The sequence below is a fragment of the Cetorhinus maximus genome, chromosome 19, assembly GCF_964194155.1.
Source record: "Cetorhinus maximus chromosome 19, sCetMax3.hap1.1, whole genome shotgun sequence".
Lineage (NCBI taxonomy): Eukaryota > Metazoa > Chordata > Chondrichthyes > Lamniformes > Cetorhinidae > Cetorhinus > Cetorhinus maximus.
In genome coordinates, this window is record NC_135897.1 from 61322645 (window position 1) to 61338688 (window position 16044).

General features: G+C 42.5%; 1 protein-coding gene across 1 annotated transcript in view; it reads right to left on the bottom strand.

The window, feature by feature from the left end:
• Window positions 1-11194, bottom strand: part of LOC144693841 (erythropoietin-like) — a 36195-nt gene extending 25001 nt beyond the window's left edge. Inside the window, exons 1-2 of the mRNA XM_078563926.1 lie at window positions 11027-11194; window positions 10591-10718 (exon numbers count right to left, since the gene is read on the bottom strand). Coding sequence (XP_078420052.1) covers window positions 10591-10718; window positions 11027-11039 — 141 coding nt within the window. The 5' untranslated portion in view covers window positions 11040-11194. The remainder of the gene's footprint in view (window positions 1-10590; window positions 10719-11026) is intronic.
• Between the last annotated feature and the right edge of the window lie 4850 nt (window positions 11195-16044).

Sequence of the window (16044 nt, forward strand, 5' to 3'; positions counted from 1 at the left end):
CAATTTTTAATCAATAGTGCCAACCCACCACCACCGCCACCCCCCTCCCCCACTCACTCCTCTACACCCCTTTTCTTCCTTTCCTGTCTCTCCTCAACACCTTGTACCCAGGAATATTTAACGCCCATTCCTGTCCTTCTTTGAGCTAGGTGTCTGTTATAGCAATAATATCATAATTCCATTTGCCAACCTGTGCCTGCAGTTCACCAATCTTATTAATCACAGTCAATGCATTCACATACATGCACATTAGCCCTGATTTAGGCTTTTTAACTTTCCACCTTATTCTGACCCCATCTAATGACTTACTATTGCCTACTCGAATTCTATCAAACTCCCTCCAAGTATTCTATTTAACTTGATACTACTGTCTGATATATACTACTTACCAGTTAATACTTCTCTACTTCCCACTGCCAGTTTTTCCCTTTCCACTCTGAATTTCCCCTCAGGTTCCCATCCCCCTGCCAATCAATTTAAGCATATTTATTCATATAGAAGCACCTTGATCATAAACCTACTGACGTTTTCTGAAGGTTGGAAACACAGTGCGTGGCCTTTGCAAGATGAGAATATCAACCCTACAGGAACTGACTAATTAATTTTGTTGAATTTCCAGTCAATATTTTACCACGATACAAATCATTTAATAAGAACATAAGGGGCAACATAAGAAATGTGTAATGCATTGTGTCGGTGTTCTCAAGCAAGAGGGTCGATGTGACAATGGAAATCAGGCAGAAGGACTGTGATATAATTAAAGAAATTAGCATAGAAAGGGAGGAGGTTCAAAGTGGTCTGGCAGGCTTAAAAGTAGATAAATCTCCAGGCCTGGATGAAATGTATTTCAGGCTGAGTGAGTGAGGCAAGGGAGGAGATAGCGGGGGCGCTGGCAATAATTTTCAACACCCCTCTGGCCACAGGAGAGGTGTCATAGAGTCATAGAGGTCTACAACACAGAAGAAGGCCCTTCGGCTGGTCAAACAAGTACCTAACTATCCTAATCCCATTTTCCAGCACTAGACCCATAGCCTTGTATGTTATGGCATCACAAGTGCACATCCAAATACTTCTTAAATGTTATGAGGGTCTCTGCCTCTACCACCCTTTCAGGCAGTGAGTTCCAGATTCCCATCACCCTCTGGGTGAAAAAGTCTTTCCTCACATCCCCTCTAAACCTCATGCCCCTTACCTTAAATCTATGCCCCCAAGGGGAAAAGTTCCTTCCTGTCTACCTTTTCTATGCCCCTCATAATTTTATACACCTCAATCACGTTCCCCCTCAATCTCCTCTGCTCCGGGGAAAATAACCCCAGTCTATCCAATCTCTCCTCATAACTAAAACTCTCCAGCCCAGGCAACATCCTGGTAAATCTCCTCTGCACTCTCTTGTGCAATCACATCCTTCCTATAATGTGGACTCCAGAACTGCACGCAATACTCTAGCTGTGGCCTAACCAGCGTTTTATACAGTTCCAGCATAACTCCCTGCTCTTATATTCTATGCCTCGGCTAATAAAGGCAAGTATCCCATGTGCCTTCTTAACCACCTTATCTAAATGTCCCGCTACCTTAAGGGACTGGTGGACATGCACACAAAGGTCCCTCTGATCCTTGGTACTTCCCAGTTTCCTACCATTCATCGTGTATTTCTGTACCTTGTTTGTCCTTCCCAAGTGCATCACCTCACACTTATCTGGATTAAATTCCATTTGCCACTGATCAGCCCATCTGACCAGCCTGCCTATATCTTCCTGTAATCTAAGACTATCCTCCTCACTATGTACCACCCTACCAATTTTCGTGTCATCCGCGAACTTACTGATCAACCCTTCTACATTCAAGTCTACAGGCCAGTCAGTCTAACCTCAGTGGTGGGGAAACTATTGGAAGCAATTCTGAGGAACAGAATTAATCTACACTTGGACAGGCAGGGATTAATCAAGGACAGTCAGCATGGTTTTGTTAAAGGGAGGTCATGTCTGACCAATTTGATTAAATTTTTCGAAGAGGTGACCAGGTGTGTAGATGAAGGCAATGCATTTGACGTAGTCGACTTGGACTTCAGCAAGGCTTTTGATAAGGACCCGCCTAGGAGATTAATAATGAAGGTAAGAGCCCATGGGATCCAAGGCAATTTGGATCCAGAATTGGCTGAGTGGCAGGAAGCAGAGGGTGATGGTCGAGGGGTGATTTTGTGACTGGATACCTGTGTCCAGTGGGGTTCCACAGGATTGGTGTTGAGTCCCTTGCTGTTTGTGGTATATATAAACGATGTAGACTTGAATATAGGAAGGTTGATTGGTAAGTTCGCGGATGACACGAAAATTAGTGGGGTGGTAAATAGTGAGGAGGATAGCCTTAGATTACAGGAGGATATAGCGCTCAACTCCCCAATATTTCAAAAATCTATCTACCCCCTATTTAAATACTTTCAGTTATCTAGCCCCCTCAACTCTCTGAGGTAGAGAATTCCAGACATCCACTACCCTCTCAGAGAAGAAGCTCCTTCACATCTCAGTTTTAAATTAGTGTCCCTTTATTCGGAAACTATGGGCAGAATTTTCTGCCTGTCGGGCGGATGGGCCCGACCCAATCTCCGGGGAGCCGATCCCCGCTGGAGAAGCGGGCCACACCGCCATCTTATGTGGGCGGGCAAATTAAGGCCCGCCCAGTGTGACGTCCGGTGGGAAGCGCTATGCGCTTCCTGTGCGTGCGGGGGGGGGGATTCCCCAAAAGCGATAGTGCACTCTTTCGCGCATGCGCACGAAAGAGCGCAGATCTCCCTGAGGCAAAGTGCAGCCTCAGGGAGATCGTTTCCATTTTAAAAAAGACTAAAAATAGAAAACAAAATTCCCTAACATGTCCCCCTCATGTGACAATGACACATGAGATGGGACATGTTCATAATTTACACTATAACTTTATTAAACTTTTTAAAACCCTGCATGAAACCTTTCATATTTTTTCTATTTGCCGCCGGGGCTCCTGGCCTGCCAGCCAACCTCAATGTTGGACAGGCAGGTCCTTTAATTGTTTAAATAATCCTGTCAATGGCCTCATTGGTCGGCAGGCCCACAGCTGATTTTGCTGCGCCCCCACCTTCCTGAAAATTTAACTGGGGCGGGATGATGTAGGGGGTTCCGCCTGATGTCATCCCATGTTATTTTATGCGTCGGTGAGCTGGCCCCGCCCCCTGCTCGCCAATGGCAAAATTCTGCCCTATGTCCCCTAGTTCAAGATTCCCCTACTAGTGGAAACATCTTCTCAACATCTACCCTGTCAAGCCCCCTAAGATTCAATAAGATCACCCCTCATTCTTCTAATCTATAATGAATAAAGGCCTAGCCTGTTTAGTTGTTCTTGATAAGTCAATCCCCTTCATCCCTGGAATCAGCCTAGTGAATCTCTTTAGAACTGCCTCCAATGCCAGTATATGCTTTCTTAAATACAGAGACCAAAACTGTACACAGTGCTCCAGGTGCAGCCTCACCAACATCCTGTACAGTTGTAACAAGACTTCCCCATTTTTAAACTCCAACCCCGTAGCAATACAGGTCAAAATTCCATTTGCTTTCTTAATTACTTGCTGCACCTGCATGCTAACTTTTTGTGTTTCATGCACAAGAACATCCAGATTCCTCTGTGCTGCAATTTTTTGAAGTCTCTCTCCATTTACCAAAGTGCATGACCTCACACTTTCCTACATTAAACTCCATCTGCCAAGCTTTTGCCCATTCACTCAACCTATCTATATCTCCTTGCAGATTCCTTATGCCCTCATCACAATATACTCTCTCACCTATTTTTGTATCATCAGCAAATTTGGATTCATTACACTCTGCCCCCTCCTCCAAGTCATTAATAAAGATAGTAAATAATTAAGGCCCTAAGACTGATCCTTGTGGCACTCTGCTAGTTACGACTTTCCAACCTGATAAAGACCCATTAATCCAGACTCTCTGTCTTTTGTGTTTTAACCAATCCTCAATCCACGCTAGTACATTACTCCCAATACTGTGAGCTCCTATCTTGTACAGTAACCTTTTATGTGGCACCTTATCGAATGTCTTCTGGAAATCCAAATACACTACATCTACTGGTTCCCCTTTACCAACTCTGCTTGTTATATCCTCGAAGAATTCTAGCAAATTTGTCAAACATGATTTCCCTTTCACAATACCATGTTGACTCTGTTTGATTGCGTTAAGCTTTCCTAAATGTCTTATTTCTTCCTTAATAATGGACAGATGTTAGGCTTACTGGCCTATAGTTTCCTGCTTTTTGTCTCCCTCCCTTCTTGAACAGGGGCATCACATTAGCGGTCCGCTGGGACCCTCCTGGAATCCAGTGAGTTCTGGAATATTACGACCAAAACCTCCACTATCTCTGCAGCCACTTATTTTAAAACCCTTGGATGCAGGATATCAGGGCCTGGTGACTTTTCTGCCTTTTGTCCCATTAGTTTGTCAAATACTTTGTCCCTTGGGATAGAAACTGTTACAAGATCTTTCCTCCCATTAGCTCCTTACTTATCTGATAGCTTTGGGATGTTTATAGTGTCCTCCACCGTGAAGACCAATGCAAAATATTGGTTTAAATTATCTGCCATTTCCCTGTTGCCCATTATCAATTCTGCAGTCGCATCCTCCAAGAGTCCCACGTTCACTTTAGCTACTGTCTTTCTTTTTATATACCTGTAGAAGCTCTAGCTGTTTGTTTTTATATTTCATGCCAATTTACTTTCATAATCAATTTTCTCCCTCTCTATTAGCTCTTTAGTCATCCGCTGCTGGTACAGTACTGCCATCTAAATACTGTATATGACACATACAACTGTCAACATTGGATGAAAATCAGCTGATGAAACACCTGTTCTCTATTCAAAAGTTTAAAATTTCAAACAGTGAGGAATGGCACTCAGTCTGCTAATCCTTCAGAACCACATTGAAGTTGTAATTATGGGCAGGATTTTCAGCTCGGCATGTGGGTGCACGCCCGACACACCTGAGCATGAAATAGCACGCAATATTGTGGTCGGTGGGCGTGTGTGAGAGTCAACAGCATGCCTGCTGGCAACTAAGAGACCTATTAAGGCTCTTAAGTAGCTAATTAAGTAGAATTTTTCGCTGCCCGTCCAACCTTACAGTTGGCGGGCGGGTGAATAGGCCAGGCGGCCTTTGCATTTTTTGTAAAACATCATCCACAGGCGGGATGAGGCTTCCAACAATGAATTAAAAAAAAAACAATTTTAATCTCATTTTTAACATGTCCCTCTTCATGTGACTGATTCATAAATTGGCCAGCCATTGTGAAATCGTGGTTGGGGCCCAATCACAGGTGGCAGACCATTTTGTGGCTGCTTGCCACGTCCACCTGACGAGGGGCAAATCCTGCCCTATGTTCACTGATTCTGAAGTGAAGTGGAGCAAGACTCCTTCCTGTAAGAAGACTCACTCCACTTTACTTCAATATTAAGTTAGGCCCCAATTTTGAATTCTGGTCACATTTACAGTTAAATTGCAATGTAATTGATGCAGAGTGAAATAGCTTTCCTGACACTGCAGCTGTAGTACAAATGCATCCATAGGCTATTAAAATAATGGTTAAGAAGTGGTGAAGTAGTTTGTTGCTGCTGTGTTATAAAATAATTGAGCTCCAATTTATGTCCATGATTCCTAGTACGTTGAGTAATTAATTTCAGATGTAGCATCATTCTGGAGCAGTAATCCTGAACAGTGACAATTTCACACAGTGAACAAAGAGGAAAACCATAAGTAGCCTTCGCTCAGCTACTCTCATTCTTGCTGATGGAATTGTGTGAGTGTGAGAGCAGGTCATTTGTCTGCTTCTTGGCTGCATATTGTGAGTTGATCAGGAGCAGAAGGTTAAGGGGGACTAAAAAATAAAAGAAAGAAGTTGCATTTGCTTAGTCTCTTTCCTGACCTCGGAGCACTCAGACATGCGATATTGGCCTTCACATGGAGTAATGTCAAACTACTACCTGAATTTATCATTTACTTTCTCTAGCTTTGAGCAAGCAATTTTACTCAGTTTGGATTATTTCCCTTCAGTTTTCTCCTTGCCTGGAGACCTGGGATATGGCTCTGCTATGTCTGTTTACTAATTGGCCCATCATCACTTTTTATATATAAACCCAGGTAGTGAGTAGTGGTAAACTACCCAAATGAATGAATTATGGTGAAGGGATCCACATATAATTTCAGTCCTGTTTTCACCTGATGCTGACACACATACAATTTATAACAGGTTTGACTGAATAGCAACCAGGAGTGTGACGCCAAGCTGATTTCCTCCTTCCTGATTTGGGGACACTGAAGCAGGCTATAGTGTCTACACCTCTGTCCTAGCTGTGACCAAGCAAACTTGAGGATCAGTGCCACATTTTAAATCATCAACACTGTTCTAGACAGCACATGTTGGCAATAGTTTTGCTGTAGCCATTTACACCTGCTCTGGATCTATGTTTTGTTTTTGTAATTATCCCATTACCAGCTCCATTTTACCTTGCACTGTCATCCATTTGTTTCATTTAATCATTCCTGCCCTCCATCCCATCAAACGTTTCTTTTTCTCCTCTTCCCATTTACCCTGGCTTTATACTTGCTTAAAAATGTTAACCTATGACACCTTCCAGTTCTGATGGAAGATCATCAACCTGAACCTTCAACTATTCCTTTCTCCACATAAGCGGCACTTTCTGTTCTTATTGCAGTTCATTTCATTGAAGTACTTTTAAAGTGTAGCCACTGTTCTTAAAAAACAGATCTTTGCATTTATGTGTAAACACAAATGACTGGAAATGCTGGAAATCTGAAATAAAAGCAGAAAATACTGAAAATACTCAACTAGTCTGGCAACTAGAGAACCAGTCCTCATTTCAGTTCGGGGACCCTTTGTTCAGGTCTCTGCCCTGAAACATTAACTCTGTTTCTCTCTCCAAAGATGCTGCCAGACCCCTTGAGTATTTTGAGCATTTTCTGCTTGCATTTATATAGCACCCTTCACAACCATAAGACCATAAGATGTAGGAGCAGAAGTAGACCATTCTGCCCATTGAGTCTGCTCCGCCATTCAATGAGAGTATGGCTGATCTGATAATCCTCAACTTCACTTTCCTGCCTTTTCCCCGTAACCCTTGATTCCCTTACTGATTAAAAAATCTGTCTGTCTCAGCCTTTACAGCCAACTGCGGTAAAGAATTCCACAGATTCACTACCCTCCGAGAGAAGAAATTCCTCCTCTCATCTCTGTCTTAAATGGGTGACCCCTTACTCTGAGATTATGCCCTCTGGTCACAGACTCTCCCACAAGGGGAAACAACCTCCCAATATCTACCCTGTCAAGCCCCCTAAGAAGGTTTCAATAAGGTTGCCTCTCATCCTTCTGAACTCCAATGAGTATAGGCCCAACCTACTCAACCTCTCCTCATAAGAAAATCCCTCCATACCCAGGATTAACCTAATGAACTTTCTCTGGATCACCTCCAATGCCAATATATCTTTCCTTAGATAAGGGGACCAAAACTGTTCACAGTATTCTAACTATTGCCTTGTATAGTTTTAGCAATATTTCCCTATTTTTATACTCCATTCCCTTTCAAATAAAAGCCAACATTCCATTTGCCTTCCCTATTAACTGTTGAACTTGTATGCTAGCTTTTTGGGATTCATGCACAAGGACCCCCAAATCTCTCTGTGCTACAGCTTTCTGCAGTCTTTCTCATTTAAATAATATTCAGCTCATCCATTATTCCTGCCAAAGGGCATAACCTCACATTTTCCCACATTATATTCCATCTGACAATTTTTTGCCCACTCACCTAACCTGTCCATATCCCTCTGTAGACTCTTTGTGTCATCCTCATCACTTGCCTTCCCATCTATTTTTGTGTCATCCGCAAACTTGGCAATAGTGAATTCACTTCCCTCATCCAAGTCATTAGTATATATTGTAAATAAATGTGACCACAGCACTGATCCCTGCAGCACTCCACTAGTTATAGGTTGCCATCCTGAAAATGCCCCCCTTATCCCAACTCTCTGTCTTCTATTAGTTAACCAAATCCTCTATCCAAGCTAATATACTAGCCCAAACACCATGGGCTCTTATCTTATTAAGTAGCCTTATGTGTGGTATCTTATTGAATGCCTTTTGGAAATCCAATATATTACATCTACTGGTTCTCCTTTATCTATCCTGCTTCTTACCTTCTCAAAGAGTTCTAATAAATTTGTCAGGCATGCTTTCCCCTTCATGAAGCTATGCTGATTCTGCTTGATTATATTATGTATTTCTAAATGCTCTGCTGTTACATCCTTCATAATAGACTCTAACATTTTCCCAATAATAGATGTTAAGCTAACTGGCCTATAGTTACCTGTTTTTCGTCTCCCTTTTTGAATAAGGGAGTTACATTGGCAGTTTTCTAATTCTCTGGGACTTTTCCAGAATCTAAGGATTCTTGGAAGATTACTACCAGAGCATCCACTATTTCTGTAGCTACTTCCTTTAATATCCTAGGATGCAACCCATCAGGTCCAGGGGACTTATCGGTTTTAGCCTCATTAGTTTCCCTAGTACTTTTTCTCCAGTGATAGTTATTGTATTTATTTCCTCCCCCCCCCCCCCCCCCCCCCCAAACCCCCACTCCTTTTGCCCCTTGATTGTTTAGTATTTTTGGAATGCTATTAGTGTCTTCTACCGTGAAGACTGAAGCAAAGTATTTCTCCAGCTCCTCTGCCATTTCCTGGTTCCCCATTATTATTTCCCCCGCCTCATTCTCTAAGAGGCCTATGTTTACTTTGACCTCCCTATTCCTTTTTATATATTCAAAGAAGCTCTTACTGTCCGTTTTTATATTACTTGCCAGCTTACCCTCAAAAGTTTATTTTCTCTCTTTTTTGGTCATCTTTTGTTGGTTTTTACAAGATTCCCAATCCTCAGGCGTACCACTAATCTTTGCCATATTGTATGTATTTTCTTTCAATTTGATATTATCTTTAACTTCCTTGGTTAACTACGGTTGGTTTATCCCCTTCCTAGAATCCTTCTTCCTCAATCTCACAATCTCAGGTTATCCCAAAGTACTTTAGGGTGAATTAAGAGCTTTTGAATTGTGGTCACTGTTGCAATATAGGAAAGGTGGCAACCAGCAAGCTCCCATAAACAGCAACGTGATAATGATCAAATAATTTTTACGATATTGATTGAGGGGTAAATAATGGCCAATAACTCCCTGGCACCTCTTCCAAACAGTGCCATGGGATCTTTTACAGCCAGCTGAAAGAACAGATCTGGCCTCAGTTTAATATTTCATCAGAAGGAAGGCAGCTCTGAGAGGGGAACACTCCCTCTGTACTGCCCTGGAGTGTCAGCAGAGATTTTTGTGTTCAATTCTCTGAAATGGGACTCCAACACATATCCTTCTGCCTGGGAGGCCAGAATGCTACCCATTGAGCAAACGCAGCACAATAAAGCTCCCAGTAACAGCAATGAAATAAATAACGCGATCATCTATTTCAGCGATGCTGTTATTTGAAGGATAAATGGGAGCGATGACAGGATGGGGGGTTCTGGAGACACAGTCTGTGTTCACTTCGGCCAAGAAGTGTGAGCACGCTGATGCATCTCTCACCCCAGCAAGAATCGGCGTCAGGAGAACGAATAATTGAAAAAAAAAATGCCCGAATCTGGAAATACTTCTAGAGATCAAAATATTAAAACCATGTAAGGCAGGAAACATTTTAAGTGGAAATAGGAAAACCGCTCGAACCGGGAATTATTGAGTTAATTGAACAAATATTGCTGAACTAGCAGATCTGTCTTACTCAGTTCTGACTGACATACTGTATTTATACTGTATTTATATCCCAACATAAAAAGTTCGATTCTACAAGACAAAATAAACGGCGCAAGCACGGATCAAACGGGAAAGATGTGTTCACTGAAAGGACCGGCTGCATCTGTCACTCTGACCGGCCACACTAGAAGTGATTCCCTTTGTTTCCCCCAAGCACATCTTGAATTCACTGAAATCTGAGGACGTGTCCGATCCGACCACATATTTCATGCTTCCCTCACCTGGTTCGCATTTTACCAGCTGGCCGTTTCTAACATTTCATATATTTTACAGACACTAAAAATCATATTTATTTTGGCAATTACGTTCGAGAAAAGGAATGTCGAACCCCTGGGCACTTCCAACAATCACACCGCTTCGGTTTATTTATCTGGGCTTTCGTTAATAGGTCCTGGATACCGATCGCTTTATCAAGTCCCTGTGTCGCCCGCTACCCGGCTTCACGCAGCCGACGTTTAAACGGTTGGCAGACTAATTAAAATCTTGAAACCTGGCCACAACCAACAGTTTAATGAGCACTTTCTGTGCAACATGTGGTAACATAACAGTTACTCTTCACTTTGCATTTTTTTCTTTTTTGACTCCAATATCATTGTGAGCAGGCTTAGCTCGGTTTCTTGCAGAAAACGAATAGGAAACTAGAAAAGCGGCGGCGACTGAAAATGTACAGCATCCAGTTCAGTACAAAAACTTGAGAGTGCTCTTACCGGTGCATTGAGCAGATCCTTAGCTTCTCTGATGTATCTGTCCATTACGCGACTGTCACACAGAGGGCGTAACGGTATCATCTTTGCAAGCCTGGTCTGTACAAGGCATACTAAGAGGAGCAAAAGTCCTGCAAATCAGTATATTAAGTTACAAGGGGTAGTTAGTAGCCCTTGATGCCACGCAAAGTGCACTTTCAGCTTAGTTTTTTTTTTCAAAATAATACATTCAAACGTTACAATGTCTCTGACAGAGCCGAAGGCAACATTAACGATCTGAATTAAATCCATGTGCTTCTTCTACTTAGTGGTGAGAAAGTGCATTATTCAAATGATTAATTAGCAAAATCTAATTTTCTGGATGCAGCTTAACCTAGTAACGTGAGCAAACAATGAAATGCTTCATTTTTAATCGTTAAAACATTCTCCAGGTACTTACTACTTAAATCCATAACCAGCGGGTTCTACACTCTTCTTTTACACGCCTTGATCCCACATGTCTGAATCTGTTTTCCATTTATATAGTGTGAGAGATAGGAAGAGCCCCAAAATTTCGCAGGATTTTGTTTTACTTTCGCGTTCAAAATTGGAAAGGCGATTTTTATCTTATCACTTACAATAAATAGTTAGACTTCCGGTTATTAAATTGTTCTGCATATCTGAACCGAGTGACATCTCAACAGACTCCGTGATCTCACTAACTTTCCGCAACGTCAGGAGAAGAGCAGAGATGAAAGACGTTCCAATTTATATGGTGCAAGTACATCCCGAAGCTAAACGGACAAGTTTAATATTTTACAGGCTGGAGCGGTTCGCTGAAGGAAACTGCAGTTCATTTCAGCACTGCAGTGTGCCTCACACCAGACTCTTCAGGGTTTAATAGCACTGTAAAGCTCATTACAACATTTGTTCCACACAATAACACATAGATTTAATATACTGGGGGATCTAGGGCTGGGCGAAAGGATGTGGTGTCCAAGGCGCGATATAGCGTGTTCTCCCAAAAATACATGTGCAGTTACTGTTGTCAGCCTCAGCGACTCCTTATGAAAATCAATTCTTTACCAAGGAAGCGACTTGTTGTCGGAGTTAAAAGTTCAGTTCGCTGCAGGTCATTAAGACAAATGCTTGTCATTTCGTTCTTCAAGTTGACACCTCGGTCTAAGAACGAATAAATCGATTTCAATATTAGCCCGTTGGGTGAAAGAAGCTAAAAATCCAAACCATGGCACCAAAATGTTTTATTTACATCTTGTTTACTGCCAATCAAAAAAAAAATGTTATCTCCAACTTCTGGTAGCTAGTAAAACAGTAAACATTCTTCCTGACGTGTCACATAGAGTCGGAATCCTGCAAACATCCGCTGGTGAGCAAGATAAGCTTGTTCTTGCTGTGGAAATCACCACTGAGGTGAGCACATGAGATTAGGACTAATGTACACGTGGAATACAAACATCAACACGGACTGGCGGTAATTTCTATGTAATGCTGGTTTTCAAGGCTTGTGATGCTCCGTCTTCTGGGGTTAGGATTTTGGAACGTCTGCTGCTGCTGACCACCTACATGTGCGCAATAGTCAGGACTCAGCAGTTTGGGTTTGAAATCTCAGCAACTGGGAGTTTCACTTTCCCGATCTGACATCTTGGTTATGTTTGATCTTCAGCATTGAAAAAAAAAACCTCTTCACAACAATTCTAAATTTGGTGTATAATTACTCTTTTAAATGGTTTGTGTGTAGAAAGTAGGGCAAATGATTTATTGCGCGTTTTCCCAATCACTTAGATCTGGAAATAAACCATTATTTTAATTGTCTCCAGGACTTTTCTATAAAATTACAGTGGTTGAGCTGCAAATCACCCTACCCGTGGTTAGTATATAAATTCATGGGATTCGTTATAAAATGTTGTGATGTGCTAAATCACTCAGAATATATGCAGTTTGGAAGTGATTCTCCCTAAAATATTCAGAATTGTTCAGACTTCTAGACTACATCTATTGATGACATTTTCATATTTCATGGATTGCATTACATTCCTATTAATCAATCTGTTTTTCATTTGAAGACAAGATTGAAGGATATATTGCATTTGTATACGTTCTAATTTACTTCACACACAGTAGCTTAATTAATATCTGCACTACCAGTACTGCAGGGAAACCAAGCCATAAAGAAGCTTAGTGCATGATTAAACTTAACATTTTTGAATATAATCAAATTACTTTGCCTGAATTTTGTTTTTGGGTGTTTTTTTAAAAATTTGATCACTGTGTTATCTTCTTGCAAGATAGTACTGTGTGGGACCTAATTAGGCACCTAATGGTAGCAACAAGCACTTTCAGAACAGGTGCAACAAAATTCCAGCAATGTTATTTGACCCCAAATCTCAAAGACCACCTTTGTTGCACCAGAGTTTGATTTCAGATTGTACCTTTTTTCTCCCCTATTTTCCAAGTTGGCCATCATTGCGGCCTCATTGAGTGAGTTTGACAATTTGTACCAAATGTCGAAGAGTTTTTGTGCCATACCCCACTCAGAATTGTGCGTGTTGAAGCAGAATTTGAGCAGTAGCAATTAGAAATGTCTTACTCCGCAGAATTGTATATTTACCAGTAATATTGGCTGGGAATTATCTTCAACAAAACCATAGAAATGGATGCCCTTGTCATATTATGGTTTTATTGTTGCATCAAATAAATGAAAATCCGCTACATGCTAACTTTATTTCCAGGGGTCTGCAGCAGCAAGGCTGCAGTTCCAATGTGACAGCTGGAGGCAGCAACAGTATTGAATACAATACACACAGTATCATGGTGCACATTAAAATGGATATTAGATTAATACTGATAAGTAGATTGAAATGTGTGCATTGTGTGATCCAGATTACACAAATAGGGCACTCAAATTTTCTTCAAAATTAGCTTGCCATTACAAATAGGCTGGGACTTTCCACCCTCTCTCCGCCCCCCCCCCCCCACCCCCCCCACCACCCCTGTTCATGCTGGGTGGGAGCAGAAAATATGGCAAGAGGGCTAAAAATTGCTTTTTGATTGTTTGCGATTGTGCGCTTCACCCATCAATGGGAGTCCCTGTTTCCTGCCACGGCACTTTGGGAATGTCATTTTAATTCATTTGCATCACATTATAAGCCCTGCTTGCCAGAATCATCCCCCCATGCTGGATCATCAGGCCACGTTGCTGTGCAATTAGAACGATGTGTTTTACAACAGGATATAAGTGACCTGCACCTGGCAACCTGCACTTCGCTCATTAGTTCAAGGTTAGTTTGTCTACCCTGCATCACACAACATTCACAGGAATCAGTGCCAGGCCTCACAGGCAGCACCATATCACTTTCAGTGGGGTGTCATAGGCAAGTCTCTACCTACTAGACCAGTGGTAAGGCGGGTGTGGGTTTTAATGGGCTGCAGGGTTAGGCCTGTACTGGGGGTTATGAGTGGGGAAGCTTGCACTCATACACATGACTGGGGGGGAGGGTGAGTGGAGGGTATATGTTCAACAGTGTAAGTGGCCTCAAGATGGGGATGAGGTCCACATGGGCCACAGGCACATACACTTCAAAATGTTCAGGGGCTAACAAACGGACATGTATCAGAAGCATGATGGGATCGAGGAATACAGGGGGTGGATGAGGAGGTCAGTAAGGGACAGAAACTTGAGGGAAACCTCTGGAATGATGGGAGGGGTTTCCATACTCACATAGGGAGGGTCCAAGCTGGTCTAGCAGTGAGAGTTCTGCACCATCGTCTTCCAACCTGCAGTGATGGCGCAGTGCAAAATTAAAATGGGGAGAAGCTGATGCGGGCTCTGCGGGTGGATTGAAGGGCAGATGCATGCACTGGTGAGGCTGATTACATTGACATGCAACTGAACTGTGCATTCCCAAATGAAGAGACATATTAGGAACCTTTCAATGACAGTGCAGGGAGTCAGGACAGTGAAGCAATGATGCTCATTCATGTGAGACTAATCCCACATCTCTTTTGTATGCCTTCTTGTTATGATGAGCTGTGTCGCAGTCATTCAGGTGACACACCACTGTCCATCCCCCTCACATGTTGCACATGTTGCAATCATGGGCCTCTTGTCAAAGTAGTGTGCTTCCATATCACCACAGTGTGTGCCCCTTGTCTCCACTGACCACTGCTGCCACTGCCTCCCAAGCCTTTGTGGTGAGGTTGATGACCTCCAGCAGCCAAAGCGGGGCAGAGGACATTGTGGTGGGCCTCCACGGCATCCAAAAGTTGTACCAGTGAGGCATCACTGAACACTGGTGCTGCCATCTTCTAAGCTCTCGGGGCCATGCCTTGAGTGAAGGAGTCCTGGGCTGCAGACATTGAGAACTTTGTGCGCAGCTGCAGTTTAAATGTGGCACCCAGAGTGAGAAAGAGGTGAGGTCATGGCGTGGCGGGTGAATCAGAGGCTGCCCGCCAGTGATAAAACATGTTTCCCATTCCTGCATAATTAATGAGGCGGGAAGTGGACGATTCAGCATGAAAACCCACCATTGCAGCTGGCGGGAAGAACACCAATTTTTAGGCCTGCTACCACACTTAGTGCAATTCAGGGAAGATCCCACCTATGTACTTGACTTTATTACAATTACACATACATGCTTGTATGTGCATGATGACCCTCAAAGTTTTAGAGAATACTACTGATGAAGAACTGTATAAATAAAGCAGCATTGTTTAACAGTCAAATGACACTCAAACCTTGGATGACTAACCAATGGATCACGTTTCCAGATGATTTCTATCAGAGGGCAGGATTTTCCAGCCCTGCCTTCCGCCGGAATTGCCCAGTCCTGATGAAGTGAATGGACTTTTGGCTGGCCCGCCGATCCCCATGCATGGCCGGAAAATCCCGGCCTAAGGAGGTATTATTTGGTCAAAAACATATTGGAGTGCTTGGTGAAGTTTAATGAACAAATAGTAGAACCACAGTTAAATATTGGAAACAAGTTACTTTGTTCAGAATTTATATATGCATTCACAGGAAGTAGTCATTTCTGGCCTGGCCAGCATTTATTGCCCAATAATTGCCCTTGAGAAATTGCCTGCTTGATAAGTGAGTGGCTTGCTAGGCTGTTTCAGAGATCATTTAGGAGTCAATCACATTGTCTGGAGTCAAATAGGTACCAGATTGGGTAAGGATAACAGATTTTGCTCCCTAAAGGACATTAGTGAACCAGATGGGATTTTATGACAACTTGGTGGCTAGACAGTCACCATTACTGATAATAGCATTTTAATTTCAGATTTATTTAATTAACTGAATTTGAAGTCCACAGCTGTGGTTGTGGGATTTGAACCTCTGTCCCCAGATCATTGTGTGTCTGGATTACTAGTCTAGTAACATAACACTATGCTACTGTTCCCAGCCGCCAAGTTGGCTGAGTTGATCAGAAAATTTCAAACTGTGGCTGAAAGTCATAG